General features: G+C 38.1%; 1 protein-coding gene across 6 annotated transcripts in view; it reads left to right on the top strand.

Annotated features, from left to right (window-relative positions):
- LOC111254721 (diacylglycerol lipase-beta-like) overlaps positions 1–8811 on the top strand; it is a 32256-nt gene extending 23445 nt beyond the window's left edge. For 5 of the 6 annotated variants that reach the window (XM_086974710.1, XM_086974709.1, XM_086974713.1 and 2 more), the window contains 8 exons: positions 3314–3501; positions 3678–3745; positions 4047–4139; positions 5279–5451; positions 5700–5915; positions 6735–6835; positions 6954–7091; positions 7694–8811. In XM_086974710.1, coding sequence (XP_086830836.1) covers positions 3314–3501; positions 3678–3745; positions 4047–4139; positions 5279–5451; positions 5700–5915; positions 6735–6835; positions 6954–7091; positions 7694–7739 — 1023 coding nt within the window. In that variant the 3' untranslated portion in view covers positions 7740–8811. Of the gene's footprint in view, positions 1–3313; positions 3502–3677; positions 3746–4046; positions 4140–5278; positions 5452–5699; positions 5917–6734; positions 6836–6953; positions 7092–7693 lie in introns of those variants that run through there. The other variant, XM_086974714.1, reaches the window with a different exon arrangement.
- The last annotated feature ends 3734 nt before the right edge of the window (positions 8812–12545 follow it).

Raw genomic sequence — 12545 nt, 5'->3', positions numbered from 1 at the left:
GCATCGGTATTGAATGCGCGCTGGCTGCTAAGCTTTAATAATTTTAAGATTAAAATAACAGTTCTAAAAACTAGTGGGTGCTAAAGAATACATGTCTTATAAATAACCGCGGCGCGAAATATAGCTTCATATCAACTATTACCAAACTCTTCACAGAGAGAAGAGCCCTGATGAGGCCAAAAGAGATCACTAGCGACCTGAAAGACTACGACAGCCGGCTTCATTTACAACGATTATAAGCTATTTCAACGAGCGCAGTAAAATGCTTCTTAAAGGATTCGAAAACGCATCTAAAATTAGCGGTTAAGTATAATTAACGATACTGATATGTGGGGTCAAAATGTAGGGCCTATTGCTCAAAAGGACATTGCTTATAAACGCCTCAGGTGCTGTTCTTATGTTACTGAAATCAGACAGGCACCCTATGCAGACATTAAAATCTAAATATTTTTTGCCACTCGGCTGTTTTACCCAGTTGAGCGCTTCGGATTAAGTCACTGTGGGTTGATTTTAACCAATAATCATTCATAATGGATGTATCGGCGCACAGAAAGGAAGAGATTTCAATTTCTCAGATTTGCCCAGACACATTTCTTGACTTTTGTTTATTTTATTTATTATAGGCTATTTGTTTACAGAACCTATAACTACGCAGACTTGTCCCGAAAATGATCTCGTCTCTTCAAAAAGTCTTCAAAAGTATAAGTTGATACTGAGTCTATTAAAGAATTGTGCTTACACATAACCGGCCACATTTTTTAGGCTACAGCGACGTTTCATATTCCGTAACTGAATTTTGCAAATTTTAATTCCTGTACAATCCTGTTCAGCAGGCAAATGGCGTGTTCCACGAAACGAAATATGGCTTTAATGTTTTCTGCCACCAAAACACCTGACGATCGCAGAGACCCACCTTGTCCACTCAGAACTGGTATAGTAAAGATAAGTGGAACTATCCGGCTTCCTTGCCAAGGTCAATTCGTCCTTCGGATGTGACCAAATTATCCTGTCAGGGTGGAAAGGAAATTTACCATGGCTACTTGTGTAAAGTGTAGAATCAGGCCTATGATTCCGTAGTCAACTACGTTAGTTTGATATCGTATCCTAATTGATTCGATCCTTTGTTTCAAATTAAATTTGATACGCAATAATAGTAACTTTAAAACGGTAGTAATTTTGATCCTGTCACCAGAAAAACAAGGGTCAGTCGCAACGAAAATACGTTGGTTATCCACCCTGTGATAGAGGTCAGTTACGGTTTATAAATTCAACGGTTCGCATCGAAGTCCAATAAGATTATCATTCAATAATAATCGGGATAATCGCAGCGAAAACTTCGACCGTCCCGCGGATCTATCTAAGATTAGAGCGCACGACTGGCTTACAGACAGAATCACTTGCTGTCGTCTATGGCCATACGAGCGGCCGAAGTTTTAGTCCTCGTAGAGCGTTCCGCTATTAAATCGCGATTAAGTCTGATCGCCTTGGTTTGCTTGGGCAGAATCGATTTTGACTGCTATAAAATGTTGTGGACCGTTTCTGTTTTTCAGCCTTGGTACGGATCACAATTTGTCAATCATACGGCATGATTTTTTAACTGTCTATTAGTTTACCCTGTTGCCATAGCGGGCTTCTGAGCGGAAAAGATAAAGAAACATTTATAGAAAAAATCAGTTTGATCAAGATTTTCACCTTTGCTATATGTAATATGTGATTCAAAACAATGGCCTATATCACATGTTTAAAAGGAAATCTCTCATTATTGCGATTCTTCTCAAAGGTCTTGAGGTACGGGATGCTATGATGAGTGCTAAAAAGGTTGTGCAAGAACCCTATCGAAAAATTTTGTCAACTGGGCTTAAAAAAGCTTTCCTAACTCGCGATTATAGGAAGAGCTTCGCAAGAAATGGCTTGCAAAGTACCAAATGACAGTTACCTGATGAGGAGCAGACGCGTAAAAGTAGGGACTGTGTTTGACTCCGATCAGACACACATTAACAGCCTGCTGTGGCCCTTTTCATACGCAACCAAAGATATCTACATGCAGATGGTCAATTTAGATTCGTTCAGTGGATGGCAATTTTCCGCCAAGATGACACTGCTCGTAGACAAGATGGAAGCTTTATGTATCCTCACTGTTCCTGTAATGATATATTTGATGATACTAAAAACGGCTGTTGCTATTATTCCAAGAATTTTATTAACACGTTATATTAATGAAGTATAATGATTTAACATGTAGTATGGCCTACCCCCCGGGTCGATTGTTAGTTCTTTCAGAGCTTTTGCGTTAATGGTATGAACCGATTTTTCTTCATTTTTTTGTTTTAATTCTCGTTAGTTTTCACTTACGGTGGCGGAAGGTAAGTGAAGAAACCTTAACGCAAGGGATTGTACTAATATATTTAAAAAAAGGGCTAAAATTAGAAATGTTTATTATTAAAGTGGTTTTCTTTGTTGTTGTTAGATATTTTCGAGCATTTTTTCACTAAAGTTCTATGATGATCATTAATTAGCTAACGCTGCATTGAGACCTGATCGTGACGACTCATTATTATCGTGGTATATACAAATAAAATCGAAACGTACATAAGGCAGGTTCTTTCTATGGGTCTAACGACAGCTTACAATAATAGGACTTCACGACTTTTGCGTACCGATGACTTCACTTCGTGATGACTTATCAGAAAACAATCGGCCTAAATTATTAGTCAGCTAACGTGAGTTACGATCAAAAAATTCTTAAGGAGGCACTGTGAATGAATGTTGAAATTAGCGCCGTTTAGCTTGAAGCGGCTTATAAGCAGAACAACTTAAGCAATAGCTCTAAAGTGCGGCAAAAAGCGGGTACTACCTATGAAAGCATGCGGATGTCACGTCTAATGGATAAGTGTTGCCTACATATAGTAGGGATAGCTTAGAAAGGACAAAAACAATCTGCCATTGAGACTGAGTAAACATTTTAGAAGGTTTCGGTTACTGTACGAAAATAAGCCCCCTTATTGTGCGTAAGTCATGATCGAGCAGGTCCATCACTGCATCTCTAAATGCAACAGGCCAAGAGGTCAGAAGGAATGAACCAAGGGGTCACTTCCAATTATAAAGCAAACATAATTTTTGATATAAAGAACAGAAATTAGTTTTGCGGAGAAGCTTTAATTGTACTCAGCTCTTTTGGTATGATTGAAATCAGCAGTCTAGCAACTCTAGACGTTTTGTCCAAGTCGAGCGGTCACCCTTCGAGCATTGATGATACATCTTATAATCTAGAGGACTAATCCACACGTTTAACGTTTCCATAAATATCGATCAGATCCCGTTCTTCGTGTGCTATGACCATGAAAAGCAGTCGGTTGTCGTCGTTATTCGCGGTACTCTGAGTGTCAACGATGTGCTTACTGACTTCACCGGTGACTCGACTCAGATTGATGCTCTGGGGGTCCCTCGCGGTTCGTTGTGCCACAAAGGCTTCCTTAAGTGTGCTAGATACATACTAAACAAGTAGGTCTGCATGGATTTTGTTATTTTATGCTTGAATATAATGCCAAATATTCTGAAAGAAAGCTAATAATTACGTTAATTACAAGTACGTAACATATTACTAACTTGAGTTTTTACGTAATAGACAGCCATCCAAAAGTCGCATTTCGTTCTAAACTGGTTTTTGCTACCTTCAGATTATCCGAAAACCAGGTCTTGGAGGCGGCTTTTAAAATGCATCCCTCATACCGTCTTGTGCTCACAGGTAAACGACGGGAGTTCTTCATTTTTTCTGAATTCGGATTATTGTTTATTTAGATTTAGCTACTACGTCAAGTAAGCCAGCGATAACTTACTGAACTTAAAGGCGTATAGTGGTTTATATATATAGGCGTATAGAGCAGATACACTTTGCCTTGTGCTTTAATTTTCGGCCTCAACTTCTAAGACGATAAAAATAATATTGCGTAAGTTTTTCGAAATCTTCAAAATTTGATACAAATTTTGGCTTAACCGTTGATTCTCCACATACATTAAACAAACCATTCATAATGTTTGCTTTACAGGCCATTCCTTGGGAGGCGGAGTGTCAGTCACACTTGGGCTTCTCTTACGTGGCAGATACCCAAGCGTGAGATGCTTCGTGTATTCCCCTCCAGGTTCGTTTTCCATTAGTTCATTTCTCTTAACGGAGTTACCGATGGAATAAATTAGTCCAATTAGGGACAAAAAACCGTGACGAAGCCTCAACAAATATAAATGAATATGACAACGGAATCAGATTGCAGACAGAAGCGCGTAGTTTTTTTCTATAAGCGCTATATAATACGTGCATTAGTGCTCCGCACAGGTTGTCCTTAGTGCGTCTGAAATGGCTTTTGTGCGTAAAAGAGAGGGAACCACAATCTCCGTATACCAGATACGACTGAAAACACCAATAGGCTTTACAGTTGAAAGAATTTTAAGGGCTATACGGGGCAAAAAACATCGATCGGCGAGAACACATCGAGGAAATACATTAGGAAAATTCTCTATGACGAAAACGATGAATACAATCTGAGAACAATAATAAAAGGAGAAACTGTGGTAGGCAAATATTTGACCTATATGCATCTCTCTCCCCCTTGCTTTATATATATGCAGAGAGACGCAGTCAAATGTTTGTATTATTTAAAAATTTAATTGCACACAGTTTTTCTGTCCTGCCTTACTGGTATTGTCAGCATTAATGTATTCCATACTTCAGTATAAGTTAACTGGGTTTAGAAGTTTCCAAAGGACCATCCAGAATTGACTTGACCCTATAAAGAAAATATTAGTCACTTTTTATGCCCAGTCAGTTGGTCGAGAATGAGACTGTTAGAATGCATGAGTTATCTCATAAAAAGCTATCTGTTTATGTTTACTGGGGTAAAGTGACGGGAACCCCGCGATTTGGAATTTCAGTGTCTCAGGTTGTAATCACACGGAGCATACGTGAATCAATGCAGTTTTGTTACAATCAAATAAAATTGCCACTGCTGATGTAATCGTCATTATCACTTTGCTTTTGGCAACCATGTCACAGATATCATCTACAGAGGATTTGGCAATTCGACAAAGTTACTGGTTTGCCTCAGCGATATCGACAAGGACCCATCAAACCGTTCAATAGCATTAAGAACAGCGTCACATATGTGTCACTAATCTGCTCATTAAATCTCCACAAGTATATCAATGACAGCGAGCAGACGATTGTGTTTGTTCATCATTGCAAAACCTAACGTTTGTCTGTTTCGTTAATTGTTGCCCATTACAGGTGGCACGTTTAGTCGCGAGCTATGCCGCCTCACGGAGACGTTCGCTCTAAGTGTTGTTGTGGGCGATGATGTCGTTCCTCGATTAGGTATCTCACAGTTGGATGAACTTAAGCGACAGATGCTCACGTGCCTCGTAGAAAACACACGACCCAAACATGAAATTCTCAGCCAGGTAGATTCGTTCTGTATAACGATCCATGAAAAGAATGTAGAAGCCCCCCTAGAAGGCCGATCTTTACAGGTTCTACAACCCTGTACATTTTAGTCCTACAAATGTCATGTCACAGGACTAAAATGCTCTCTATTTAGTTTTACGGCATCTTTAGCACGCATCCTGTTATAGAAATTGTTGCTGTGTTGAACTTTATAATCAGTTTATAATGGTGGCTAATTCATTATGTAACACATCTTTTTGCACAGGGTCTCTGTACCTTTTTCTGTAAATCACGTAACTGGAGAGATCGTCCGCGCATGACCGGGTCTCCGACGGCCAAATACAAAGATGTGAGACAGCAGAAAACAGATGAAATCCTCAATAAGCTCGACACACACGGGTTAGTGTCAGCTTCAGTGCCCAGCACGAACTTCATGAGTCACAGGCCGCCATTTAATCGGGATGAAGCTCTCGAAAACAAGGTAGGCAAAAATTGGTTGGACTTTTTACAACCTTCAATTGAATCACAATAAGGAATCAGCTATAGCGTGGATTGGAAAAGTGTAGTACATCGAAGCGAAGAGCGTTTGCGTTTGAGTCAAACGATAATTTTTGGGGGTGATAATAATAGAATTTACGCAATCCTCAGGGCACATGTCAGTTTTATAAATATTTAAAGAAATAATAATTAGTAGTTTCTTATATTTATTATACTGTAATGGTTTTAGTCGTTGTATTAGCAGTATTGTGTCGGCAATACTAACATCCGACGTGTAATTAGCTATGTCCTGGTTTTATTTTATTGTAATCAAGGGGCTAATAAAGCAGTTTTGTGTGGCCGAGTATAACCTGTGTGCCGGCGAAGATCGTTTACATGGCAACAGTTAGACTGCAATGTTCCGTCTTTAGTTAAGATATGACCCAAAGTGACTCGAAGCTTGGGATGAACATTATATGTCGAAACGTCGGATGGAAGTCGTTAGAACTGTATTATTTGAAGCTTTTCTCTTGGTATGAGTCTGACTCTTCGTAGTGTAACACTTTTCGCATGTTTTTATAGCAGTCTCCTGTATAATGTATATATATATATATATATATATATATATATAGATAAGAAAATTTGCTGCATCAATATGCTTGGATTCAACTCATAGCCTCGTATTCATCTTCTATCCGGAACGGCAAATTTTCTTTTATCTGCGGCTTTTTATCTGTGAAATCAGTTCTCGCAACAGTTATATCTAACTATCGTAGTAGCATTAGGACTACTGCGGTCGAGTAACAAAAAGTTTTTATCGCAGGAAAAACTGGAGTCGGCCGTACGCGCTGCTTTAGGCACTATGACGGAACACAAACTTTGGCCTCCTGGAAAGATCCTGTACCTTATCGACTCCCATGACGGGTACAAACAGTAGTGTATATATTATGCTTGTTTATAGATCGCATTCGAATGAACACCGTTATTTGAATAACATTGCAATATTTCTAATAACATTTTCTCTGATTCGTCTGCTTAATAGGTTCGAGCCATGGTGGGCTCCCGCTGAACATTTTAACCACGTAATTATTTCGCCTCACATGTTAACGGACCATCTTCCAGGTGTGTGCTATCGTGCTCTTAAGCACATCTGCGAGCGCACATCTGGCTTCGAGCAATTGTAATCGGATTTGCAATTAAAATTTTATAAATTGAACTTGTGGAAGCTTCTGCTCCATATTGAAGAAGGAATAAACTCTAAACGTAACGACCAACGCTTTCGAATGTATTCCAAATTACGAGTCTGTGAACAACTGTATAACAAACAATCACATGAAATTCTCCGCAAATATTTAAAATCAATTTGTAATTTTAGCTTATAACCGATAAATACAGACTCCTAGCGAAGATATCTGGTGAGCAGTAATAGTAGAAACAAGTTAACTTCAACTAGATACTGTTGTTGCCTTTGAAGCATAGACTTTTTAGTAGTGACATGTATAAAGCTGCTTATGGTTCCATACGATATCTGTTATTCATTATCAAATCATTAGGTACCGTTCTCGACTTTCGGAAAGTTTGAAGTTTTTAAAATCTCTGAAAGGCAGCAACGCTGATTGTTAGGTGGATATGCACTCGGCTGTTTATAAATTTCCAAAACATATTTTTGTAATGGGAAATAATTTCTATTTGTTTTTTTTTTTACAAAGACTTTTAGTATGCTTCATGTTAACATGGTGCCAGTCGTTTGAAATGTCAATTCGTGTTTACTTTAATTTTCAGAATCAGAAGAAGAAAGAAATCAGAGAAAGTTACTACCAAGTTATAGATATTGCAGATCATGTAATCTAAATATTCGATAGCTATCTTGCGGGTGGAACAAATAAAAACGTCAAATATGTTCAGTACTTGTGAAGCTCGACTGATCAGTGCCATCTGGATAGCCGATTAGCAACGTCCGCCTTCAGACGTTCCTTTGTCAAACTATTTACTATGTCATAGCGAGCGGTTGTAAGAAGCGCGATGTCCATTGATGCTCATATAAGCATAGAAACCGATGACATTTTCATTTATAATGTATATACCGCTTCCCTAAACGATTGCAAATGCAGACATCCGTTTGAGTAATATACGATGCACACCCACTCAATGGCAGTTATTCTCGCTTCGAGAGCGTACCAGAGCTCCTGTTATATTCCTTTTTTTTTTGCTGTTATAGATAATTAGCTAACGTGACATACGCATGGTGTTCCACTGATTTTAAGTAACATCCCTAGACAAACTTTCCGTTTTGTAGCAAAGAGCTTAGAACATATCTCGTAGATAAAAAAAAAAACGAAAAAGTAGAAGCATCTATAATGAAATACTGTGTGATTGCATATATGGGGATCGCGCGGCAAATTAATCCTAGACGTATTACGTTTCATTAAATATATACGATATTTAATGAAACGTAACACTAGGATGACTGTAATGATCAGTTTAAATATGTGGAAATGTTAATAGGACGCATTCAAACAAAACTAACCGATGAGAAACATTTTGTTCTAATCAATTTAAAGGCATCTTTAGTGCTTTTAAATCTGCCGATGAGTCTATGTGCCTGTACAGCCCTACTATTGCAGTATTCTATAGGTAGTGTTATACGATAATATATACCAGTATCGCACAAGGGTTATCCCATATTCAATCGGCAATCCCATAGAAACCCGTGAGACTATGCTTTTCAATATACCGAGCTGTAATAAACTAGGAATATACGTGTACCAATAAAATACACAACTGCTCGAGTTTTCCCTTTTCAACAAGCTGGGATCGGGATACATTTTCTATTCGAGCGTTTTCGAAAAATGTTCTGTGCGTAAAAATCATGTAAAATAAAATACGATCAGCTGCTCCGATCTATGCTTATTTGTGTGCTTATAACACCATTTTATTACTGTATATAAGTTGCTAATTTGTTTGACGTTGAATATAAATAAATTTAATGTTGTATCATAAAAAAATCAACTTAGTATGCTGTACTTAAAGTCTGAACTTATATATTATAGAAAAATTCGACTAAAGTTGAGCAGATACCATTCAGTATATGTATTCTTCTTGGGTTGTAAACACTATTGTTCACTATTGGGTTGTGCACTATTGTTCTAAATAGTTTTATTTAATTAACATTTACCCTTACTCTTAAGCAGGCTGTCATAGTCGTATCCGCATACTTCAGCAAACCGCGATTTAATGCCAATGATCTAATGCTGATGCAGTGAAAAGGCCCGCTTTTAGTGTAAAAAATGATGGACATATTCGAAGTTTACTGCCCATCGTCCACGTGACACTTTGCACTATCTACCCATGGAGCACCACGACGAAGCTACAGAGTCACTCATTGTTATAATGATGCGATTGAGCCTTCTAACTGGAGTTATTAAACTTAGCTGTCTTGACATATTCATCGATTATCAAAACTAGTTAATCTCAAAAGTGTATTTATTCTTCAATTTAATAATATATATTAGCAAGCAATTTAATAATATATATCCTCTTTTTTTTTTATTTAAGCTATTATACAGAATAGCCAGCTGTGATTATGTAGGAAAATAATATTCTCAATACAGATAATACTTTATATTGACATAAGCAGCAATTAAGACAGTTCTGCGTTTTCTTTCATCGTCTCCCATATCCACCTACAGGTAGCGTCCGACCATTAAAAGTTGAAGGTCGCGCTCTGAAAGCAGATGTGATACTCTCCACAATTCGATTCTGTCGGCTATGTGACGTCTTAAAATGTCTGACTTTAATTAACATCAGGCAAAACAGCTGGATCACAACAAATGTGTAGCAGTTATTCGAGCAATGATTATACAGCTATCTTCAACAGTAATATACATGGATCAGTTGAAACGAATGAATACACGAACTAAGCTTATTATTTAAATGTATCCCCCTTTTAATTGAGTGAATAGTAACTCAATTTGAGGTACGACTCAAATTCGTTCTATGAGGCATAAGTAAAACTTCACCTGTTGCATACTATCTGTGTTTCTCCACCCGTTATTTTATTTCCAAGTATATTTTCACTTGCGTTCAGTAATAAAGTCAGATGTCATACGTAAAGAAATTCCGTAAATTTCACTTGGACGCGCTAACATGGAAATATTTAAGCTTGATTCAGGTGTTTGCATGCGATAATAAAGATGAAGTAATATCCTGAGAATGTGCACGCAACAGAAAAAAAAACGGTTCTCAGTATCAAAGAAACGATGTAAAGAGAAAAGCTTAATGTGATAGTTATTAACACCGAAAGTTTATAAGTCAGGTTTTTAGAGGTCGCAAGTGTCTAAGTGGAAACATCATGACGTTGTTTTTTCATTTTAATCAAGTCTAAAACGTAACCTCTTTACGGATGTGAACTTGAGATCCCTGTCGACTTCAGCAATACTTGAACTAACAAAAACGATATTCCATGCTCAAATCTCACCCTAGCTATTGATTTGTATAGGTCTCCTTTTCCTGGCCGAGGAAACTACCCACATCATAAAAGTATGTAGAAAATATTCGGGGCAAACCTTAAAGTTAAAACTATGCATGCCTAGGCACGCTAGGTTCTTTATTTGACCGGAGCCGCATGATCCGCTTACAATCAGGATATTTGGCTGAAACATAACGTATTAGATACCCGAGAATAAGCTTCTGATTTCTAAAATTTACTCCACGCACATTACATCTGTTTTCAAATGAAGTGAGGTAACATAGCGACGTGCGACGAAGTCGACGAAAAAACGCCTAGTAGATCACGGAATGTACAGTCTTTTTCAGTTAGTTTTAGGGATAAAAGGATTTTTGCTTGGATAGCTTACTTGCAATTTGTGGCCTGATAGTTCAAAGCGAAGTTCCAATCCACCATTCTGCCTATCATCCGTAGCCAGAAAACCCTTCGAAACAGTCGTTACTACAAGATGCTGCTTCCATACAATCATCAGGCGTGAAACATTGAATTCCTACCTTGAAATATATTTGGCTTCGCAGGCAAGTATTTAGTAGTTTTGTTAAAACAACTTGCGCTTAACTTGTTAGTTAAAGATTTTTGCGATTTGCAAACATTATATAAAAATAGGGTTTGCTGATTCAAAGCACGCCATGCCATATATATACAGTGGGTGGCAAATCAAATAGACTTACCTCAAACTTGTTTCATTGGAGTGCGAAAAACCAAGCTGGAGTAATAGAAGCCGATGTACGCGAACAGCTGTTACAATATCTGTTTCAAAAATTAGCCATCTATTAGGGAAAAAATTTTTCTGGAAGGAAAGTCGTAACCGCAGTGTGGCTTAATACGACGATTGACAACTATTCTGTTTTTGATAAGTAGTCTCCTATACCTAAGGGTATAACAGTGTTTCACCCCACATAGAAGAAGCATGAGCGCACTACGTGCGACCGTAAAGGGCGACGAAATTTTCATCTATTGTATGCATATAAAATGTTTGCACATCTTGTATGAACTTTTGATATGAAAACGTATAAAGACTATGATAGCTTTAAGAGATTGGCTATCCACTATACTTAGCTAAAGCAAGTCTTAATTAGGCACTCGTTTACAGGTAGTGTCAAAGACTCTAAAGCGATATACTATTAATTTGAGCATAGCGTATTACACGTTTGCGCGTACGAAGTTCATTCTATCATCGTGCGGTCATTATGTATTGTACGTTTAATTTTCTAAAGGCTATGGTTTTTATAATAGAGTTCGTCACTATTTAACTGTAGAGCTGCGTTCGCTCTATAACCTGTATCAGAGGGACTCAATGAGCGCAAGTTCCACGTATAAGTAGAATATGTTTCATAAACACTTTATGATCAGTTTATCATATCAATACCACGTGCATGCTTATATTTTTTTCTAAACAATAAAGTAACTTTCAAGTTGAACTTGATTTTGGCCAAAGCCCTAGTAATCCCATTGGGTTTTTATTTAGCCTCTGCATGATGGAATGACTCGAGTGAAATAAATCGCTCAGCCTTTAATTCTTTAATAGCATTCCTGCTCCAATAGCACTAACCTAACTATTCAACGAGCCGTAGTGAGGACCGACACGTCTGGACATAGATATTTTTTTACGCAGAATGGACGATCGCGAAGTCTAACCGATACAAACATTTCTTATATTCCATGTACGCATTACAATATATACGTTAACCGCTACCCACGTCTAGTCTACTTTCCACCGGCTCTGCATGCCGATCTGCTCTGCCGATGACAATGACTGTCTACTAATATATATGAGCGTTTGTGTCACATGTGTAAAAACCTGTGTCGTCAAAATGATGGAACGCTATGAGAATCCAGCACAAAGGCACCCCGAAATTCGGCAGGAAATAGCCCGAGTCAGCCAAGTTTATCGTTCGCTTAGCGGAGGTTCGGAGATTCCCTAAAGTCCTTTTCGTTCAAGACGTCGTGTTTAGATTTCTTGGTATCTCGGCGGCAATGTTCTTATTCAGATACCGAGGGCCTATTGATTTTACGCCTTTTACACCACACCCATATATCTAATTTTTCATCCTTTTCCCCAATCCGTCCTCATCACTCTCTCGCCTTCTTTCACACGCTCTCTCTCTCTCTCTCTCTCTCCAATCC

The sequence above is a fragment of the Varroa destructor genome, unplaced genomic scaffold (genome assembly GCF_002443255.2).
Source record: "Varroa destructor unplaced genomic scaffold, Vdes_3.0 BEIS01000007.1, whole genome shotgun sequence".
Classification (NCBI taxonomy): Eukaryota; Metazoa; Arthropoda; class Arachnida; order Mesostigmata; family Varroidae; genus Varroa; species Varroa destructor.
The sequence above is the reverse complement of the archived record's forward strand: the minus strand, read 5'-3'. Positions and strand labels throughout refer to the sequence as shown.